The 21,979-nt window shown below is 51.7% G+C and overlaps 2 protein-coding genes and 1 long non-coding RNA gene across 3 annotated transcripts in view; 2 read left to right on the top strand and 1 right to left on the bottom strand.

Moving 5' to 3' along the window:
- The window catches only part of THADA (THADA armadillo repeat containing), a 349,278-nt gene extending 342,872 nt beyond the window's left edge, over nucleotides 1–6,406 (top strand). Inside the window, exons 38-39 of the mRNA XM_017862713.1 lie at nucleotides 4,711–4,880; nucleotides 5,916–6,406. Of these exons, the coding sequence (XP_017718202.1) occupies nucleotides 4,711–4,880; nucleotides 5,916–6,311 (566 nt within the window). The 3' untranslated portion in view covers nucleotides 6,312–6,406. The remainder of the gene's footprint in view (nucleotides 1–4,710; nucleotides 4,881–5,915) is intronic.
- A 4,282-nt stretch (nucleotides 6,407–10,688) lies between these two features.
- On the top strand, nucleotides 10,689–14,872 carry ZFP36L2 (ZFP36 like 2 zinc finger CCCH-type). Its single transcript, XM_017862710.1, has 2 exons — nucleotides 10,689–11,023; nucleotides 11,534–14,872. Exons 1-2 carry the CDS (start codon nucleotides 10,973–10,975, stop codon nucleotides 12,980–12,982), a joined length of 1,500 nt encoding a protein of 499 aa, XP_017718199.1. The 5' UTR covers nucleotides 10,689–10,972; the 3' UTR covers nucleotides 12,983–14,872.
- LOC108522492 (uncharacterized) lies at nucleotides 14,026–17,434 on the bottom strand. Its single transcript, XR_001883489.1, has 2 exons — nucleotides 17,212–17,434; nucleotides 14,026–16,473 (listed from the first exon to the last, which is right to left on the bottom strand). It is a non-coding gene; the product is annotated as an uncharacterized LOC108522492 (long non-coding RNA).
- Between the last annotated feature and the right edge of the window lie 4,545 nt (nucleotides 17,435–21,979).

The raw sequence follows: 21,979 nt of genomic DNA, 5'->3' as shown, positions 1-21,979 counted from the left end.
TTTTTTTTTTTTTTTTTTTTTTGGTAGCAACAGGGTCTTGTCTCAAGTGATCCTTCCACCTCAGCCTCCCAAAATTTGGGGATTACAGGTGTGAGCCACTGAGCCCAGCCTCTCAGCAGATTCTTAAAACACACTTGTTGATTGGCTGCTTGTTTTCTTGTTTCCTTGATGGACTGGCCAGACTGTGAGCGCCTAGCTGGCCTGCACGCTTAAGTGACACATTCCTCTCCCTACTCCAGCCTCCCTTCATAAGGCATTTGGCCAGTAGAGATCTAGGCAGTTCTGGCTGAGCTGCCTTAGTCCAGGGCAAGGTAGTAAAAGAGAATTTGGCAGGTTGCAGCTGGCTCCCCAAGCAGGAGATCTAAATCCAACTCATCCTTCCCCTACCCTCCCCAAAACATCTCAGCATTCCTTCCTCTTCTGTCCTTGCCTTGCAGGCTTGGAGCTTGGGTAGTTAGAGCTCTATCTAGACTCACTTCTGGCCACATCACACCAGCTCTTCCCATGTGCCTGTCATCCCACCACTCTCCTGCCCCTTCCTAACCATGATTCATGGCAAAATGGTGCAGGATAGAAGCTATCTGTCCTGTCAGGTGGGGCTAGTGCACCAAAGCAGCCTGGCCTTCTTTGGTGGCATCTTTGGTCACCCCCATAGGTTCTTTATGGACTCAACAGGAATGTCACGTGAGCTGCAGGTACTGATTTTGCTGATGGATGATGAAATTTTTTTCTTCCCTGTTGGGCTTTCAGTCCTTGCCTTAAGGAGACCATAAAAGAAGTGGTGGGAGGCCAGGTGCAGTGGTTCACACACGTAATCCCAGCACTTTGGGAGGCCAAGGGGAGCAGATCACTTGAGGTCAGGAATTCGAGACCAGCCTGACCAACATGGAGAAACCCCGTCTCTAGTAAAAATACAAAATTAGCAAGGTGTGGTGGCAGGTGCCTGTAATCCCAGCTACTCCAGAGGCTGAGGCAGGAGAATCTCTCAAACCCGGGAAGCAGAGGTTGAGGTGAGCTGAGATCACACCAGTGCACTCCAGCCTGGGCAGCAAGAGCGAAACTCTGTCTCAAAACAGAACAACAATAAAAAAGTGATAGGCCGGGCACAGTGGCTCATGCCTGTAATCCCAGCACTTTGGGAGGCTGAGGCAGGTGAATCACTTGTGGTCAGGAGTTCGAGACCAGCCTGGCCAACATGGTAAAACCCCGTCTCTACTAAAAATACAAAAATTAGCCGGCCGTGGTGGCAGGTACCTGTAATCCCAGCTATTCATGAGGTTGAGGCAGGAGAATCGCTTGAACCCAGGAGGCAGAGGTTGCAGTGAGCTGAGATCATGCCACTGCATTGTGGCCTGGGCAGCAGAGCAAGACGCAGTCTCAAAAAAATAAAAAGAGTGATAAACCCACTGGATGTGGTGACTCATGCCTGGAATCTCAGCACTTTGGTAGGCTGAGGTGGGCAGATCACTTGATCTCCAGGAGTTCAAGACCAGCCTGGACAACATGGTAAAACCCTGTCTCTACAAAAAAAAAAAAAAAAATACACAAAAATTAGCCTGGTATAGTGGCACATGCTTATAGTCACAGATACTCAGGAGGCTGAGATGGGAGGATCACCTGAGCCCAGGAAGGTCAAGGCTGCAGTAAGCTGTGATTGTGCCACTGTACTCCAGCCTGGGTGACAAAGTGAGACCTTGTCTCAAAAAAAAAAAAAAAAATGATAAAACCAAGTCTGACTTCTTCATCTCCATTGCCTTCCTGCAGGGTAGGGGGCAGTCTGTGCACTGGAGATACTTAGCCCAGCACCACAGCTATCTGCAAACTTGGACCAGTTATCTAACCTTCATTAACGCAGTCTCCTTGTTGGCTAAATAGGGATACTTCCCTTATAGAATGGCAGAATGGCAGGAGCGATTAAAGATTCAGTAGGAGCGGCCAGGCGCGGTGGCTCAAGCCTGTAATCCCAGCACTTTGGGAGGCCGAGACAGGCGGATCACGAGGTCAGGAGATCGAGACCATCCTGGCTAACCTGGTGAAACCCCGTCTCTACTAAAAAATACAAAAAGCTAGCCGGGCAAGGTGGCAGGCACCTGTACTCCCAGCTACTCGGGAGGCTGAGGCAGGAGAATGGCCTGAACCCAGGAGGCGGAGCTTGCAGTGAGCTGAGATCCGGCCAGTGCACTCCAGCCTGGGTGGCAGAGCGAGACTCCGTCTCAAAAAAAAAAAAGAATTCAGTAGGAGCAAAATGTTCATTATCATTGGTAACACTAGTTACCATTTACTGAATGTTTTCTTTGTGCCATTCTCTATGTTGGTGTTCAGATTAAGTCAGATGGAATAAAGGAGGAGATCTCATGATCTCCAGCCATAAACAAGCATGTGCTGAGCATCTGCTCTGTATTGAATCCTATGCTGGTCCTCATGTGTGTTTTTGTTTGGGGGGTTTGAAAAAGGCCACCTGTGTGGGGTGCAGGGGAGCATCAGGAAGAGCAGCTAATGGATGCTGGGCTTAATAACTAGGTGATGGGTTGATCTGTGCAGCAAACCACCATGGTACATGTTTATCTAGGTAACAAACCTGCACGTCCTACACATGTATCCCAGAACTCTAAAAGTTGAAGGGGCTAGGTGCGGTGGCTCACACCTGTAATCCCAGCACTTTCGAAGGCTGAGGTGGGTAGATTACTTGAGGTCAGGAGTTTTAGACCAGCCGGGCCAACATGGTGAAACCCTGTCTCTACAAAAAATACAAAAATTAGCTGGGCAAAAACAGAAAAAATTATCTGGGTGTGGTGGCACACACCTGTAGTCCCAGCTGCTTGGGGGCTGAGGCAGGAGAATTGCTTGAACCCGGGAGGTGGAGGTTGCAGTGAGCCAATATCACGCCACTCTACTCCAGCCTGGGCGACAGACTCGTCTCAATCAATCAATAAAAGTTGAAGAGAAAAAAGAAAGAAAAAGGCCATTTAATTATCCCCTCTCTATACAGATTCTCAGCCAACTGAGAACTGCACAAAGGAGTTAGGTAGAGGTAAAAATAGAGATTGTATTATAGGTAGAGGTCCAGCCAACACATGGCTCAGACCCACAGCCAAAGTGCACCTTCGCCCCCTCCCCTTTTCTGTTTCCTGGTTTAAATCTGGGTTCCAGGCTGCAGAGCAAGCAGCATGGGGAACGGGGCCACTAAAGGGCAAGTGTCCTGGGGGACTTATCTGGAGCTGTCAAGATGGTAAGATCAGTCCTTTTGCCTGCTTACATGCAACTAGGTGCTGCTGTGTGACCACTGGATAGTCCTGGCCCTACTGCAGGAGGGCCCCAGGTGTACACCCTGCTGAGCCCACCATCAAAACCTCTGGAATGTTCATGCTAGTTCTCTAAATCTGTGCTTTCCATGTACCATGAAACTTGTTGCCAACTATAATTTCTTGATGTGTGCAAGTGGGTTATGTAATACCCAACCCATAGGATGCTAGAAGGACTGGGGAGAAAGCACTTGATCAGGGCCTGGCACTCACTAGGCCCTCAGTGGGGCCATCCCAGTAAGCCTGGTTCAACACCCAGGGGAACTAAGCCTGCTGTTGCAGATTATCAACCGTCTGCCTGTGTGCCGAGAAGTCTCTTCAGGGGCTAAATGGTCAGGGTAAGTCTGTGTGCTGAAGTTGGAGATGTGGATTTGGGAGTGATCAGGGCTCAACAGAAAGGCATCATTGAAAGACAGGCATTGGTGCAGGATGGGCCTACAGAGGTCCATTGTCTGTGCAGTGGGCTTTCAGTCCCATGTTTCAGACGTCCTCCAGGTTTGGGATGGGAGGGGCAGAGTTGTTAGGGGAAGGGACAACACCCCTGAACCTCCCTCCAAACCCGTATTTAGGATTGTCTAAGGCCAAATGGTGAAATAAGGCCATTGGTTTCCCCAGGGCCCCCTGCTTCCTCTTTCTGCACCCTTCTACTCTTTCAGTGCCCTTCCTCCAAGCACCGGGGAAAACAAGGGTCCAAAAACAAAAAACTCCAAGACAGAGGGCAGCAAAATAGGAGCCAAATGCAGCCCACCACCTGCTTTTATAGCCCATGAGCTATCAGTGGTTTTACATTTTTAATTGGTTGAAAAAAATAATATTTTGTGACACATGAAATTCAAATTTCAGTGTCCACAAAGTTTTGTTGGAACACAGCCACAACCATTTGTTTACAAATTGTCTATGGCTGCTTTCAGCTGAGTTGAGAAGGTATAGGCCTGCAAAGTCTAAAATACTGACTCTCTGGCCCTTTAAGGAAAAGCTTGACAATGCCCTGTTTTAGGATGTGTCTTGCACCCAGGAGATCTGCTTTCCAAGGAAAGGGCAAACCAGTTAAATCCAGGCAGATGTGCAGAGGAGACACTGGACAGGGAAGCCTTCCTGATCCTTCCGGTGACACTGGAGGAGCTGAGGGGAGATAACTCTCTAATCCTACAGATGGGACTGCTTCTGTCCACACTGAGTTAGGGGGCATGGAAACAGTGGGTTCAGGCCTATGACTCATTCTAACAGTATAGATAGCAGGATTCAGAAGGTGATTAATAGTCTCCAGTGAGCCCACCACACCAGCTTCCCTGCCAGGCTGGTGGCAGCGATTTTACCTGAGGCCTTTCATGTTCCCAGGGTCCTGCAGGCTGCCCTGGGCCGGCCCTGAGCAGTATATTCATTGCTTACCTTTCTCCTGTCTCTGCAGAGTTTGCCTTCTGCCAGGTGGATGCCTCCATCGCTCTGGCCCTGGCCCTGGCCGTCCTGTGTGATCTGCTCCAGCAGTGGGACCAGCTGGCCCCTGGACTGCCCATCCTGCTGGGATGGCTGTTGGGAGACAGTGACAACCTCGTGGTCTGTGTGGAGAGCATGCATCAGGTGATCCCGGGGTGTCAGGGGAGTGGGAGGCAGGGTTGGAGTGTCCTAAACCCGCTGGATGCAGCACCTACAGCCTCAGCTGGGCTTGTTCATGCTTACACACACAGCAGTAACCACTAGGAAAGCCACCCACTGGGTGCTGCCGAGGGCACAGGGACACTCTCAGGCTGACTTCTGGGGTGCTGATGGTCAGCCTCCAGATTAGCCAGGGGAGAGAACTCGCAAAGAAGCCCCTGGATGTGGAGAGTTTAATTATGGAGACTGCTTGTTAGTCAGTATTGGAGTTAGCCTGGAGCTTCCCAAAGTTAGGTCTGAGGGTGAAGCATTTTCAGAGAATTAGGATTTTTGCTGGGAATTTCCTGCTTGAAGAAAACTATTACTAGCCCCCTCCAGGGTGGGTGCAGTCACAGACAGGGAAACTGAGGACGAAGACAAGCAGCAAAAGCCTCCTGAGAACTGAAATTGATCGCCACCAGTATCTGACTCAGCTGACCTTCTTGGCATCCCCAGCAGGCCAAGGGTTCAAAAAGCATTGTCCCTGTTTATGAGAAATTTGGAGACATGGTAAGTGTCTGATAAAATGACCTTGAGAATCATGGTGTTATAGAAACAGGACGCAGCCTAGTGTCCTCTGTTTGGAGATTCCTTCTCTGGCCTGCTGCAGAGATGACCTTTCCTCCCTCGTCTCCAATTTCCAGCTGCACCTTAAGCTCCCTTGTTGAAGTCCCCTTTTCAGCATCCATCCCCTAGAGTATCTTGACTTTGCACCACAAACACATCTTTATCAAGGTCATGTTAAGTCTGGGGAAAAAATTCCTCTCTGCTGGAGAAATACAGTGAGTAAAAATAGAAGGTGACCTTCAAGGCTGCAAGTGGTGTGTGTACATAGGTGTTGACAGGCGAGAGTGCGCCCTCTGTCCAGTGGGGGAGGGGACATGACACCCTTCTTGTACCTGGCAGGGTACTGCTCGATCTGGACTGGGGCTTGTCACCATTCCCTGTAAGACTGACTTTTGGCTTTTTCATCTGATTTAGGTGGAAGAAGACTACCTGTTTGAAAAAGCAGAAGTCAACTTTTGGGCCGAGACCCTGATCTTTGTGAAGTACCTCTGCAAGCACCTCTTCTGTCTCCTCTCCAAGTCTGGCTGGCGTCTTCCAAGCCCTGAGATGCTCTGTCACCTTCAAAGGATGGTGTCAGAGCAGTGCCGCCTCCTGTCTCAGCTCTTCAGAGAGCTTCCACCAGCTGCAGAATTTGTGAAGACAGTGGAGTTCACAAGACTACGCATTCAGGAGGAAAGGACTTTGGCTTACTTGAAGCTGCTGGCCTTTTTGGAAGGAAAGGAAGGGGAAGACACCCTAGTTCTCAGTGTTTGGGACTCTTCTGCAGAAGCGAGGCAATTAACTCTTCCAAGAACAGAAGCAGCATGTTGAAGAAAATTTGGGGGATTGGAATGGGGCTATGTGTGGATTTTTCCTCACAAATCTGCAGGAAACATGTTGAACATAAATTCAAAAATGTTATCCCATTCATGCCTCCCCTAGTTTTGTGAGTCTAGTCGTCTGTCACTTCTCACAGAGAAACTTTTCTTCAGTTCACTCATTCAGGGCAGCCTACTTTATTGCTGCTACTGTAGGAAGTGAGGCGACTCCGCTGCAGATTTACTCTGTTCCCAGGTGCAGGCCACCTGCAGGCCTGAATGAGCCTTTTTCATCCCCCAGGGCCTCTAATGCCCTGCCATAGCCTCCCTACATTCTCTGTGAAGGGACTACACAGAGTTGGATTTTAGCACACACATGATCCCTCCCCCTCCCCTTTTCTGGCTTTATGTAGGGGCTGGATGAGTTGGCAAACAGCCCATTTGGTCAGATTTATAAATTTTGTTCCATTTTAGCAAAGCAGAAATACGTTCCAAATGTTGGATCCTAGGAGAATTCAGGATCAACCTTGCACAAATAATTTATTTTTATTGTCTGCATGTGTAAGTCCTGCAGTGACCTACACATTCCATCTTAATTATTCAAAGAGCCATTGAGCACTCCCCCTACCCCCAAAAAAGTATGCTAATGCTAGGAAACCTGATTTTGCCACCCAGTGAAAGTATATCCATGCTCTTAGCTGTGAGGAGGAACCTGGGGAAAGGAGAGGCAGAGAAAATGACTTATTCTATGCCTACATTGTTTACCTATCACTTGCTTGGTGGCAGTAACAAGATTCTCACTTAAGATGCCATTAAACACATTTATCAGCCGGGCGCAGTGGCTCACGCTTGTAATCCCAGTGCTTTGTGAGGCTAAGGCAGGCAGATCATGAGGTCAGGAGTTCAAGACCAGCCTGACCAACATAGTGAAACCCCATCTCTACCAAAAATACAAAAATTAGCCAGGAGTGGTGGTGCGCACCTGTAATCCCAGCCACTCAGAAGGCTGAGGCAGGAGAAACGCTTGAACCCAGGAGGTGGAGGTTGCAGTGAACTGAGATCACGTCACTGCACTCCAGCCTGTGCAACAGAGCGAGACGCCGTCACACACACACACACACATACTGCAGTTCAGCCTGGGCGACAGAGTGAGACTCCGTCACACACACACACTCCAGCCTGGGCGACAGAGCGAGACTCTGACACACACACACCCTTTGCAGTGATTTTAATCTAGAAACCTTAATGATTTTCTGCCTTTTCAAGCCCAGCCCAGCCCTCTTCCTCACATACCCAGCAGGTGGCGCCCTTACATACGTTTTGCTGCTGGTCCAGTTTTTCATTGGCTCACCATTTTTATTTATAATTTCAGAGTGTTACCCACTAACAGTTATCTTGAGAATCATAGCTTTGGATGGGTCGTAGTCTCATCCGCATCCATTTTTCATCCTACTGATCTGAAAAAACCATTTCAATCATAGTATATGAAGTTGCTCCAGATTTTAGGGTCTGTTAAAAAAAAAAAAAAAAAAAACCTAAATACCCAGGTGAATGATCACTTAATTTCATTGATGTTTCAGAGTCTGAAGGGGCGGGTGAGAGGAGAGTGAGTTTACAATCATTTTCTACTGCAGAAAAGCTCATATTTCAAATGTAATTCATCTCTCTTTGAGATACATTTAACACTAAAAATGATGCAGCTGTAAGCCAGGCATGGTGGTGCACACTTGTATCCCAGCTACTCAGGAGGCTGAGGTGGGAGGATCGCCCAGGAGTTCATGCCTGTGAAAGGCCACTGCACTCCAGCCTGAGTAACACAGCAAGACCCCATCACTAAAAGAAAATTTAAGAACAAAAAAGCAGCCATACTGCAAGTATAGGAAAGGGGCTTTGTAAGAGGCAGGAAAGAAGTTAACTCAGTGTCCAAAGTTTTGTCCTAAAGAGAACAGGAAATTCCCTGGGTGGTTTTGCAACCACTCGGCCCCAAATGTGGTTTCTGTGATCCTGAATTAATTACCTAGTTAGGCAGCTGTGTAGCCCACACCTGAGGGAAAGTTGCCAACCTAACACTTTTTGTTCTAAGACCTAGCTGGTGAGACGTGAGGGACTTGGTAACATAAATGTGGTGATAACCACAGAAAAATAATTATGAAACTGGCCCAACAAAGCCCAGCTCAATGGAAATGGCCAGCACTTCTTTTTTCCTCCATTTAAAATGGAATAAAAGCAGCTACATGATACATTTTATACTAGCAGGTACTCTGTACACAGCATATCCCATAATATGTCCACATGTTATCTCCAGAATCCTAATCTGCAAAGTGGGTGTTCTCACAGCTGTTGACTGGGACTCACCCCAGATCTGTTGATTCAAACAGATGTTTCCATTGGTTCTGTATCTGAAATCTTGTTACTAACCTAATAGAAGTGCCTAGGGAAGTGGCTGTTTCACACTGTTTGATGAGATGTTTGGGGTCATCTCACCAAAGAACAAACCAGACTACAGTTGCCCAGGTATATCAAGGGGTCAGTGTAGGGTAGGTGCTAAAAGTGAAACTGGTCCCTCTGAGGTCACCTACTCTTGGCTCTGAGTCCTAGGGTCCAGGACTTGGGTACCCCCACAGCTCTGCACTCATGAGTCTATGGCTCTCTGTCCATCTGGCCATAGTTCAGAAGCCTGGCTTTCTCCACCCTTATGCTTTGTCAATTTGGTTTAATACATAAAGATGGTTTAGTTATTGTCTTTTAAACACCTTCACAGATATCATTTGCACCTTGACAAAGGTGAGAGATGAATAAAGCAGGAATATTATCTTCGTTTTACAAGGAAACCCAAGTACCAAAGAGATGATGTGATTTGCCTAAGACCACATGATTTCTATGGGGCAGGGCCTGAACTCCAGCCCAGCATTCCTGATCCTTACCCTGGACTCTGGCTCCCTGGGCTGTGAGGGGAGTACAGTAGTGGGAAATGCAGGCTACACTCCAGGGACTCGAATCCCTGAGTGGTAGGCCTAGTTCTTTCCCCAGCAGGTCCTGGACCTTCCAGCTTCAGGTCCAAGCTTTTTGGCAACCTGTATGAGCGCGGAGGGAGAAGTGCCCTAGACCAGACTCCAGATCGTTCCTAGTGGGGCTGTCAGCGGCTTTAGCCTCACTGGGCGCTAGGTGGGGGTGTCTGCTCCGTACCCGGACGAAGGCGGGGCGCCCGCTGGCAAAGCGCATTTTCCAGCGCAAGCTGTTGGGGTGTGGGGCTGGCGGGAGAGGGAAAACAGAGGGGGGCGCGCCCACCATCAGCGTCTGTGCAGCCCCACCTGGGCCGCGGGTTGGTCTCAGCCGGATCCTGCAGCCCTCATGGAGCTAAGGCTGGGCGAGGCGCCCCCACGGCCGGGGAGGGAAGAGGCTGGGAGGACGCAACAGGCCCAGGCTGTGCCGGGCGGGGAGCCTCGACGGGCAGCTGCGCCCCCAGCCCGAGGCCGGGCCGACCAGCAGACGGAAAGGATGGCGCTAAGTCGCCTTCAAGCCCGCACGGCTCTCCCGGCCTTTCCTCCTGTCCTCGGAGTCAGCTCCCCCGCCCGGGACGTCCCGCGCCACTCCGCGCCTTTGGCCCTGGCTCAAGGTCTTGTGATGTGATTAGCAAAGCCAGCGCCTTGTCCTCAGACACTCAGCCCTGCCCGGCAGGCCCCGACGCTCAAGCCCTGTTTACTGAGCCTGGGCGGGGAGGGGGCGGAGAAATGAGCCCGGGCTCCACCGGCAAGACTGCCGCGGCGGCCGCCCGCGTGGCCACCCCCCCCCCACCCCACCCCACCGCGACTCCACGTGCAGTCGGGCTGGAGCCGCCACCGACAGGACGCAGGCCCCGAGCCCCCGCCTCCTGGCCGAAGCACCCTTTGCAAACCCGCCGGGCCGCGCGGATGGTTGCGATATTCTGGCATTTTGCAATTCCCGCGCCCAGCACAAAACCAAAGGTGGGAGCTAAAAGCTCCACAGGTCCGCCTCGGAGAACAGGGCAGGGAAAGACACGTCCAGGGCTGCAGAATCTCGGCCACGCTAAATGTACCGGGGCTCTCCGACCGCGAAGCCCCAGAGAAGGAAAGCCGTGCCTTCCCGCCGTCACCCGGGGCCGAACCCACTGGGGCCGAACGCTACACGCCGCACCGGCCGCCGGGGTCGCTGGCCCCGCCCCGAGGCCTCCCGCCCCCTTCCCCGGAGGAAAAAAATTGGCGGCGGCCAATGGGAGGCCGAGAAGACGCCTGACGTTCGCGAGCTGGCGGGCGGCGTTGCCTGGAGACTTCGGCGGGGGCCCAGTTCTGTCCCCTCCCCGGCGCGCCCGCCCCGCCGCAGCCGCACTCCCAGCTCTATATAGGGCGCGCGCTCGCGGGCTGCAGAGTTCCAGCAGTCCGCGAGCTGCCGTCGGCTCCGCGGGGGGGCGGGCCGGGCACCCCGGGGCGCGGAGGAGCGCTCCTCGCTTCTCTCCTTCCCCCCTGCCGCATTCCGCCGGACCCTCCCGCCGGCCCGCGCCGCTGCCCTCGCCCTCTCCTCTCGCCCCCCGGCAAACTTTCGGCCCCTCCCCGCCCCTCGCCCGTTATTCGTCGTGGCTCAAGCCCGGCCACGCCACCCCAAGGGCTCCTCCCGACCTCCCGGCCTGCCGCTCCGGCCACTGCGGGATCCAGAAACATGTCGACCACACTTTTGTCCGCGTTCTACGATGTCGACTTCTTGTGCAAGGTACGCCGGGGAGCGGGCTGGGCCGGCAGCAGCCGTTCCAGTTCTTGGACTTTGCCTCTGTCCCCTGGTCCTGGGGGACGCCCCTCCCGCCCTGCCTTTCGGGTCGGGAAAGTCCCGGGGTTTGCAAAATGTGTGCGAGCGCCCTGGAGGAGGAGGGGCGGCAGGGAGGGCGCTGGTGTCGCGGCTGAGTTTCTCCACTGCCGACCGCGGCCACGCTGCCCGGGGCTTCCCGGACGGGATTCGCGCCGCCCACCTCGGCGGCCGGGGCGAAGGATCACGTGTCGAAACTCAGCGCGGCCCGCGGTGGGTGTCCTCCCTTCTCCCGCTCCCTCCAGCAAGATCTTGCTGCTTTTGCGTGTGTATGGGTGGAGGGTGGAGGCCGAGTCGGGATCCGCCAAGAGTGGGGGAAAAAGAGGAAAAGAATCAGGTTGGGAGTTCTTATGTGGCTCGCCCCGAGTCTGTCTTCCCCTTCCGTTTTTCATCCCTTCCCCGCTCCCCTTCCTTTGGCAGACAGAGAAATCCCTGGCCAACCTCAACTTGAACAACATGCTGGACAAGAAGGCGGTGGGGACGCCCGTGGCCGCCGCCCCCAGCTCCGGCTTCGCGCCAGGCTTCCTCCGACGGCACTCGGCCAGCAACCTGCACGCACTCGCCCACCCCGCGCCCAGCCCCGGCAGCTGCTCGCCCAAGTTCCCGGGCGCCGCTAACGGCAGCAGCTGCGGCAGCGCGGCGGCCGGCGGCCCGACCTCCTACGGCACCCTTAAGGAGCCGTCGGGGGGCGGCGGCACAGCCCTGCTCAACAAGGAGAACAAATTCCGGGACCGCTCGTTCAGCGAGAACGGCGACCGCAGCCAGCACCTCCTGCACCTGCAGCAGCAGCAGAAGGGGGGCGGCGGCTCCCAGATCAACTCCACGCGCTACAAGACCGAGCTGTGCCGGCCCTTCGAGGAGAGCGGCACGTGCAAGTACGGCGAGAAGTGCCAGTTCGCGCATGGCTTCCACGAGCTGCGCAGCCTGACTCGCCACCCGAAGTACAAGACCGAGTTGTGCCGCACCTTCCACACCATCGGCTTCTGCCCCTACGGGCCGCGCTGCCACTTCATCCACAACGCGGACGAGCGGCGGCCCGCGCCGTCGGGGGGCGCCTCCGGGGACCTGCGTGCCTTTGGTACGCGCGACGCGCTGCACCTGGGCTTCCCGCGGGAGCCGCGGCCCAAGCTGCACCACAGCCTCAGCTTCTCGGGCTTCCCGTCGGGCCACCATCAGCCCCCGGGCGGCCTCGAGTCGCCGCTGCTGCTCGACAGCCCCACGTCGCGCACGCCGCCGCCGCCCTCCTGTTCCTCGGCCTCGTCCTGCTCCTCCTCCGCCTCCTCCTGTTCCTCGGCCTCCGCGGCCTCCACGCCTTCGGCCCCGGCATGCTGCGCCTCCGCGGCGGCCGCGGCTGCGGCCGCTCTGCTCTACGGCAGTGGGGGCGCCGAGGACCTGCTGGCACCTGGGGCCCCGTGCGCGGCCTGCTCGTCGGCCTCGTGCGCCAACAACGCTTTCGCCTTCGGCCCGGAGCTCAGCAGCCTCATCACGCCGCTCGCCATCCAGACCCACAACTTTGCCGCCGTGGCCGCCGCCGCCTACTACCGCAGTCAGCAGCAGCAGCAGCAGCAGCAGCAGCAGCAGCAGCAGGGCCTGGCGCCCCCCGCGCAGCCCCCGGCACCGCCCAGCGCACCCCTCCCCGCCGGGGCCGCCGCGCCTCCCTCGCCGCCCTTCAGCTTCCAGCTGCCGCGCCGCCTGTCCGACTCGCCCGTGTTCGACGCGCCCCCCAGCCCCCCGGACTCGCTGTCGGACCGCGACAGCTACCTGAGCGGCTCCTTGAGTTCTGGAAGCCTCAGCGGCTCCGAGTCCCCCAGCCTGGACCCCGGCCGCCGCCTGCCAATCTTCAGCCGCCTCTCCATCTCCGACGACTGAGGCAAGAGGGCGCCAGTGAGGAGGAAGGGAAGGCGGTTCAGAGATGTTGGAGGACACCCCTCGCCATCTCGCCCCTGCTGGGGGCCCGGGAGTAGGGGGGTGACATGGGTCCCTGGCAGACTGCAAGCCCGACCGAGCACTTGGACTCGAACTCTGCCGGGAGGGGCCCCACCTCTCCTTTTCGGTTTCCTCTTGGTTTTTTGTTTTTTATTACGAAGTTTCATTCTTTTGAGCAAAAAAGTCAAGGAACTTTTCTATTGAACAAAATATTCACAACAGGGCAGTTGTGATACGAATAGAACAAAAAAAAACACTTAAACTTTTTTAGGACTCCAATGAGTTTGGGACTTCAGGAAAAATCAACCCAGCACCAGCAGCTATCAACCACCATTCCATCTCTTCACTTGAACAGCATTAGTTAAGTCCAGATGTGGGAACCCTTAAGAAGTTCCTAATTGTTTGTCTCAGACCGGTGTTATACCAGCCAGCCACCACCTTGCTAAACCTATAAGCTTTTTAGAATCCAATATTCTGCCAAGAATATGCCTTGATAGCCCTCAGCCCATAGGTGTTTTTTGTTTTTTTAACAATTATGTATGTCTGGGGGTGAAAAACAAACCCTTGCATTCCAAAGGTCCATACTGGTTACTGGTTTCTTCACCACCACTTAGTGGATGTTTAGTTTAGAACCATTTTGTCTGCTCCCTCTGGAAGCCTTGGGCAGAGCTTACTTTGTAATTGTTGGAGAATAACTGCTGAATTTTTAGCTGTTTTGAGTTGATTCGCACCACTGCACCACAACTCAATATGAAAAAACTATTTAACTTATTTATTATCTTGTGAAAAGTATACAATGAAAATTTTGTTCATACTGTATTTATCAAGTATGATGAAAAGCAATAGATATATATTCTTTTATTATGTTAAATTATGATTGCCATTATTAATCGGCAAAATGTGGAGTGTATGTTCTTTTCACAGTAATATATGCCTTTTGTAACTTCACTTGGTTATTTTATTGTAAATGAGTACAAAATTCTTAATTTAAGAGATTGTATGTAATATTTATTTCATTAATTTCTTTCCTTGTTTACGTAAATTTTGAAAGATTGCATGATTTCTTGACAGAAATCTATCTTGATGCTGTGGAAGTAGTTTGAGGAACATCCTATGAGTTTTCTTAGAATGTATAAAGGTTGTAGCCCATCCAACTTTAAAGAAAAAAATGACCACATACTTTGCAATCAGGTTGAAATGTGGCATGCTTTTCTAATTCCAACTTTATAAACTAGCAAAAAAAGTGTTTGCTTATTCCCCACCAGTTCTGCTGTGACATACTGGAGTATCTTAAGACATGTAGCAATAACGGGGAGTGGGGGGGAGTCTCACAGTGCCTTTGGAAGGGCCCGAACTTGCCTTAAATCTTCCTCAACCAAATAAGTATTTTATTAGTGCTTGAGAGAATCTGAATGTAGGATGGGTTCAACTGCACAAAAGGAAAAGATTTTTACCACTTTTTTTATATAAAGTGAAGCGACCGCCTCTTAGTGCTGAAATATGTAGTACACGAATATGCCTTGTTTAATTACAGAAAATTCCAAAACTTGTACTATTTTTTTTTTTTCCGTGTAGAAAGGCAGGAATGTTTCCTAAGCTTTCCTGGACAGCAGATGAATGAGCGGTAGCTTTAGTTTGTACGTAGGTACAGTTGGAGCACTATATGTACTCTGGACTACTTTGACAGAAGTAGGTTTTTGAATGTAACAAGATAAGTCAACTTGAGTTGTAATATATTTTGGGGAATCAGTTCACTACAAATTGTGACTGTAAACATTGTACTGTAAATGTTTTGTAGTTTTCCCCCAATAAAATTTTTGGGAAAAAAAGGTATTACCATGTAAGAGCTTTCTTTTAAACAGGAATGTCTAGCTTTCTAGCTTCCCAGCTAACCATGTCTGCCATTCCCCAGGTCTTGGCATGGTCAGGAAGGACTTGGAGCTGGCAGAGCCAAGAGTTCAGAAGAGCCTGCGTCCTCTCGGCCCGTATATATTTTATAAGCAAGTTCTTCTAACTGAAAGAAAGTAATTATTTGGACTGTCAAGGGCATTAGCTGTTCCCTTTGGTAATAAGATGCATCCCAGAGTTGGCTGGCTGGCTGGCTGGCTGGTGGCAGGGCCTGGCCAGGAGGCCTGAAGGGGTGTGGCCTGCCTGTGAGTCACCGGGTGGATCATGTGGCTGCGGTAGCAGCTGAGGGTCTGATTTTTTGCTGGGAAACAGAACTGCTTGGGTGGGGAAGGGGAGGAGGATCTTTCTGCAGCCGGTGGCCTGCCAGGCCTGAGTGCTGAGCTGGAGGTGGAGAGTGAAGCCAGGCTTTTTCTGGGTCGGAGAACTGGAGTTGTGCCTGGATTTTGGAAAGCCTGGTATGTCCTTGTTCAGGGTGGAGGGGAAGATAAAACAAGTTAAACTTACATCTGAGTGATGTTTGCTTATGTGAACAACTTCCTCTGGGAATGAACACATTCAAGTTATTTATGCAAAAAGATTTCATGTCTGTGCTTTAGAGGACTGTAAGTGACCAGAAAGCAAATTCAACCCAGGTCTCTAGAAAAAGGAAGGGGAAAAAAAGACTGATTTGCCTGCTGATTTCACAAACAGTTGAACAAAATCTTACTGTAGTGACTGGCAGTTTCTAACTTTAAAACAATCATTTTAAGAACTTAAATCGGGTTCATAAGTCAATTCATGTTTTTTCTCCTCCACCGCTGCCCCCATACACACAGTTCAGACACTTTTTCCAAAGTAGGTAAGAGATTTAGCAATAGTTTGCTTTCTCATATACAACAGCTGGGCTCCATCAACAATCCTCGCATCCCCGTTCCCTGCGGGGCCCTGCCTTAGTCAGGGTCTCTGGTGACTCACAGCTGAGCATGGAGGGGAGGGGGCGGTCTGATGGATACGCCAGGCCTCGGGCAGCTGTTTCACGTTAACGATGATTGCACTGGTGTTAACTGGAGCGTTTTGGTGCTTGTTGCGTGCTGCCAAAGGGGATGGGACACAGTTTCAAGGTTCTCCCAGATGCCAGCCCCTGACTGAAGGCCTCAGCAGCAGGGGAGGGGAAGCCCAAGGCCAAGGAGGACTTAGGAGGGGCGAAGACTCTGCAGGCTCCCCAGCCCCTGCACCATAAAGAATGTGCAGTGGGGAGGAAAAAGTCTAAAATGTGGTGCTATTTAGGTTAAGCTGCATTTCAAAGGCCTTGTTTCCACTTCATTCTTAAACTTATTTTTCTAAACAAGTACTTTTGATCAGCTGGAATGTTGGGGTAAGCCACATTCATTTTTAAAAACTGGTTTGTTTCAAAAGCCCAACTGTTAGGATCTGAAGTTTTGTATCGCAGACCCAGTGGAGCGTGGAAAGCTAGGGGGGATCATTCAGAAATTTCCTCTTGCCGCAGATCAATGGAGGGTACTTAGGTCACTGTTTTCCTGCAGGGCCTGGAAATTAACAGAAAAAAAAACCTCTACCGTTGCTTGATCACCCTTAAAAAGTTTTCTTGTAAATTAAGGAAACAGAAGACTGCAAGTAATGACAAACCAAAATTCCCATCCCGGACTGGTGACTCTGAGTTACACTTAGAAACTGTGGGAGAAAATTTCTCCGTAGTCAGTTGTGAAAATGAGCCCAGAATGTGATGGTGTTTAGAATGTCTTCATCGTGGCGTTTCCACTGGATGTCTGAAGACTAAGGTATTTTTTAAGCAGCTCAATTAGTGTGTGCCACCTTCTAATTATATTTCAGAGAAAGGATGTGTGCACGTACACATTTTCCACCCCTCATGCTGTCTGAATCTACTGCTGGGTGTGTAAAAAGAAAAAAAAAAATACACACACACACACACTATTCAGAAAGCCAAAGCTCTGCACCAGCCCCAGGGAATAGATGGAGGATTGTGAGCCCTGCAGTGGCTCAGGACCCCAGATGACAGAGCCAGGCCTGGTGGGCCTGACGCAGGAAAAACAAGGAGGCCTAGCTCTTGGCCGCCAGCCTGGCCCGGCACTAGAATGCTCGGTGCTAAAACTCGCCTGGGGGGGTCTCAGAAAAACCCCACGGTGGCCACGTGCAGAGAGGAAGCCAGCTAGAGAGCATTGAGCCTCGGAAGGGAAGCGTCCCCAGACACCCGCTCTCCTTCAATCTTGCTTGTGGTGACAAGTGAGGGCGGATGTGACTCTCACCAAGTTTTCTTGAGACCGGAAGTTGGGTCTCGGCACCGTCCTCGGCCTTGGAAGTTGGTGGGAGCCGGCACAGCCCTTAGAGGCTAGCCGGGCTTACCTTCCATCAGGGACCCATTGTCGTGAACTCTAATTGTGTTTATTTTTTCTTGTCCACACTCCTGGAGGATGTGCAACTCTGTGGCCGTCCTGGGCAGTTCCAGTTCTGTGCTGCTGCTGGCAGGGCTGAGGGAGGGAGGAGGAGAGCGGGGGCTGGGGCGGGGCGGGGCCTGGCGGTTGGACAGGGCTCCCCAGGCCGAGCCCTGCAGGGAGGAGGCGGGAGGGAGCGGGGCAGCAGGAAGCCACAGCACCTCCAGGGCCCAACCTCTCCTGATGGGTTTTACTAGACCTTGAAAGTGTGTGTGTGTGCGCGCGCGGGCGCATGCATGCCGTGCACGTGTGTGGAGGTCTGAGGGGTGCGCCTGCATGGGAAATGTATTAGTACGTGTTTCTGTGTCCTTTTCTGTCTATGGGTGTGCAGAGGTTTGTGGGTGTTGCTCCGTGTGCAGGTGTTCAGGGGTCTGCATGTGTGATGTCGCCCTAGGGGAGTACTGGTGTGTGGATCTGTGTGCTTCTGCATGTGGAGGTTATGTGGGGGGAGGGTCTGTGGGTATGGCTGTGTTTGGATGTGGGTGTGCCTGTGTGTCAGTGTGTGTGTGTATGTATGTGAGTGCTGGTGTGGGTTTGGGTGTATCTGTTGCTATGTAGGTATGTGGGTCTTTGGGGTGTGCCTGTGTGTGGATGTGGCTGTTGTGATGTGGGGGTTGGTGTGTATGCAGGGGTGTGTGTGTTGGTGTACATGGGTGTGTCTGTGTGTAAGTGTGTGGGTGTGTGTGAGTGCTGGTGTGGGTTTGGGTGAGTGCTGGTGTGGGTTTGGGTATGTCTGTTGCTGTGTGGGTAGGTATGTGGGTCTTTGGGGTATGTCTGGGTCTGGGGGTGGGTGTGTGTGTGATCTATGGGAGTGGATTTGGGTGTGCCTGTGTGTAGCTGCTGCTGTGTGTGGGTAGGTGTGTGGCTCTGTGGGGGGTGAGCAGCTGTAGGTGTTACTGTGTATTTGGGTCTGGATGTGTCTGCTGCGGTGTGCATGTGGGTGTGTCTGTATGTGGGTGTGGGTGTTACCAACACCTACGGAGGAAAAGCAGACCTTTTTAGCATGGCTCTTTCAAGTTTAAAAACTGCTTTCAAAACCCGGAAATGACCGCCAGGCTGGCATCCGCTTCCTGCAGGGCAGCAGGCTGGACAGGGCTGGGTGGGAGGGTGACCAATGGGCCCCCGCCTTGCAGGGACCCCAGACTCACCTCCATAGCTGTGCACACCTGCCAAGGACAGGCCTCAGTGCCGCTGGCTGTCTGCAGGGACATTTTTAGAAAGAATTCACTCTGGGGGAAGGGGGAGGGGCCCTTTTATTTTCATCTGGGCAGAAATAGCTCCTGTCAGATAGCAGCTCTTGTGCCCTCTGGGGCAAGAGGCAGCTCTGAAATAGAAGGAAAGATATTAAGGACTCGAGACAGACAAGAAAACTCCTGAGCTCGCTGAAACCAAGTTTAAAATATTTCTCTAAAATAAGCTTTGTTTTCTTGTGGATTCCTGCAGCCCTCGTGTCAGGGTGCTTAGCTGGTTTGGGACGCCAGGCGGAATTTTTAAAAAACCAAGTGTTTCCCAGCTGTGGCCTTGGAAAGTTCTCTGTTTTCCATTTATTAAACTCCTAGTTTCCGGCTAATTAAAATTATTTTCAAATAAAACTCCATGGCCCAGCAATATTTGATGAAACACAGAATTCCCGGTGACCCCTCTGCAGGGGGCCAGGCCCGGCTGTGGGGCCGCCTGTGTCCCCTCCACTGGGCTCAGTGTTGGTTTTATGGGGAGAGGGAACCTGGGCCTTTGAAATGCAGACCCAGGGCCTTGTCTTACTAAATCCCACCTCCGCCCCCGTGGTGAGTGCTTGCTGGCGTGGTGACTGCTTGCAGGCAGGCAGTCTCCGAGTCCTGCACCACTTGAGAAGGGGCTGCGGGGTAATTGGAAACCTGCTGTTTGTTTCCCCTGCACCACTAATAACCTGAGCGGGGCGGCGGGGGGTGGAGGGTGCATGTCAGGGGAAAGGAACTTGGCTGAGGCATGTGGCCACGTGATCTTCTGCTACCTGGTGGTTTCTCCCTGGCCTGGCAGCTGTGGAGGCTTCAGCTCCCACCAGGTCAATGTGCCAGGACTTTATTGAGCACCTATAAGAAGCCCAGACCGACATCTAGTCCCGGAGTTGAGTGGGACTTGACTGACATCCAGGGCCACATGTTATGCAGATGGAAGTCAGTGAGGCTGCAGGGTGGAGACAGATTTTGCTGAGGGCCAGAGCTGGTGGGATTCAGATTTGCAGGCAGATCCCCCTCCATGGTCCCCCGCATTCAGCCCACACAGCAGTGGGGCAGGACGGTCTGTTGGCCCAGCCCTTCCCTTTCATTCATCCCACAGAAAGTTCTCCATTGTCTAGCAAATGCCTGCACTGGGCTAAGAGAGGAGAGCTGACAGGTGTTATTCCTGCCGTCAGGGAGTCTCCATAATGATTTCAAGGTTCATTCATGTTGTAGCAGAAATCAACTTCATTCCTTTTTTATGACTGAATAATATTCCAGTGGATGGGACTTTGGGTTGTTTCCACCTTTTAGCTACTGCTGAATGTTGAATAATCCTGCTATGCACAAGTATACAAGTCCATGTGTGAACATAAACTTTTTTTTTTTTTTTTTGGAGATGGAATCTCACTCTGTCACCCAGGCTGGAGTGCAGTGGTGCAATCTCGGCTCACTGCAAACTCTACCTCCCAAGTTCAAGTGTGGTGTTACCACACTTGTCCAAACTGAACAAGATTCTCCTGCTTCAGCCTCCCGAGTAGCTGGGATTACAGGTGAGTGCCACCACGCCCAACTAATTTTTGTATTTTTAGTAGAGACAGGGTTTCTCCATGTTGGCCAGGCTGGTCTCGAACTCCTGACCTCAGGTGATCCACCCACCTTGGCCTCCCAAAGTGCTGAGATTATAGGCGTGAACCACCGCTCCTGGCCCATCTTAGTTTTTTCAAAAAGTACAATCACAAGCTGAAGTCCAGGCTATAAAGGGGAAGAACAAGGTACTAAGGGAGCATCTGTCAGGAAAATTGACCACACATAGGGCCCAGAAAGCACCTGAAGAAGCAAGAAAGGGCCGCTTATGGTGGCTCACACCTGTAATCCCAGCACTTTGGGAGGCCCAGGCAGGAGGATCCACCCAGAAGGTAGAGACCAGCCTGGGGGACATGGTGAAACCCTTTCTCTACAAAATATTATTTTTTTTGAGACAGAGTCTTGCTCTGTTATCCAGGCTGGAGTGCAATAGTGCAGTCTTGGCTCACTGCAACCTCCGCCTCCCGGGTTCACGATTCTCCTGCCTTAGCCTCCCAAGTAGCTGGGTACTACAGGTGCGTGCCACCACATCCGGCTAATTTCTGTATTTTTAGTAGAGACAGGGTTTTACTATGTTGGCCAGGCTTGTCTTGAACTCCTGACCTCGTGATCCATCCACCTCGGCCTCCCAATGTGCTGGGATTACAGGCATGAGCCACCATGCCCGGCTCTTTACAAATTAGCTGGGAGTGATAGTGCACCACTGCACTCCAGCCTGGGGAACAGAGCAAGACTCTGTGTCAAAAAAAAAGAAAAAAAAAAAGGTGTGGTTTTTGTTTTTTTTTTTTTCACCCCAGAGCGCAGAGGGTTATCACACGTGGAAAGAGCTGGGACTCTGGAGTCAGATGGGGGCAATGGATCCTCAGGTGCTGCGAATGACTTGCTGGGTGACCTTGAGCACAGTTCACAGCCTCTTTGAGACTCAGTTTCTTCATTTGAAAAATGGGTTAATCCATAGTTGCTGTTATAAAGATTAAGTGAGATAATACATGTAAAGTGCCTTGCCCAGGGCCTGGAGGCAGTGTGTTGAGGAGCAAGGGCTGGCTGCTATTATTAGTAGTAGAACGCCTCATCCCCTTCTGCTGCCCTTCCTCCCCTAGCCCAAGCTCGCAGTTCTCCAGGTCAGAATGCCTTAACAATTCTAATAGCTACTATTTATGGAGTTCCTATTACATACTAAAGCTTTACATATGTTAATGAAGTCCTTATAACGACCCAACACCGAAGTCCTATTGCTATTCCCATTTCAAAGATGAGGAAATTGAGCTCAGAGGAGCTGTTACATGCCTGCGGCCATGGGCCATGGGGTAGGAAATGTCAAGGCAGAATCTAAAGGAATCTAAACTTTTGCTCTTTCAAATACCACAGGCTGCTTTCCTGACCCCTTTCTTCCTGCTTTACTCCCACCTGTCTATAAAGCCCTGATCCTTTAAGTAACCCTCCAGGATTTCATTCCAGGGTAGACTGTGCCCTGCCTCATCTGTGCGTTTTCTTGTTTTGTTTTGTTTTGTTTTGTTTTGTTGTTTTAATAGAGACAGGGTTTCGCCATGTTGCCCAGTCTGGTCTCAAACTCCTGGACTCAAGTGATCCGCCCGCCTTAGCCTCCCAAAGTGCTGAGATTATAGGCAGGAGCCACCACACCCGGCCTCATCTGTGTTTTTTAAAACACGGCTGGGCGCAGTGGCGCCCACTTACTTGAGTCCAGGAGTTTGAGACCAGACTGGGCAACATGGTGAAACCCTGTTTCTACAAACAATACAAAAACTAGCTGGGTGTGATGGCACTCACCTGTAGTCCCA

Source organism: Rhinopithecus bieti, unplaced genomic scaffold, assembly GCF_001698545.2.
Source record: "Rhinopithecus bieti isolate Rb0 unplaced genomic scaffold, ASM169854v2 scaffold_61117, whole genome shotgun sequence".
Taxonomy (NCBI): Eukaryota; Metazoa; Chordata; class Mammalia; order Primates; family Cercopithecidae; genus Rhinopithecus; species Rhinopithecus bieti.
This window is presented reverse-complemented; position numbering and strand designations above follow the sequence as displayed.

What these genes read in the sequence shown, in the direction of transcription:
- ZFP36L2 (XM_017862710.1), top strand. Translation starts at nt 10,973, where the DNA reads ATGTCGACCACACTTTTGTCCGCGTTCTACGATGTCGACTTCTTGTGC. An exon ending in ATGTCGACTTCTTGTGCAAG is followed by an intron (nt 11,024 to 11,533) that starts GTACGCCGGGGA and finishes TTCCTTTGGCAG; the next exon opens with ACAGAGAAATCCCTGGCCAA.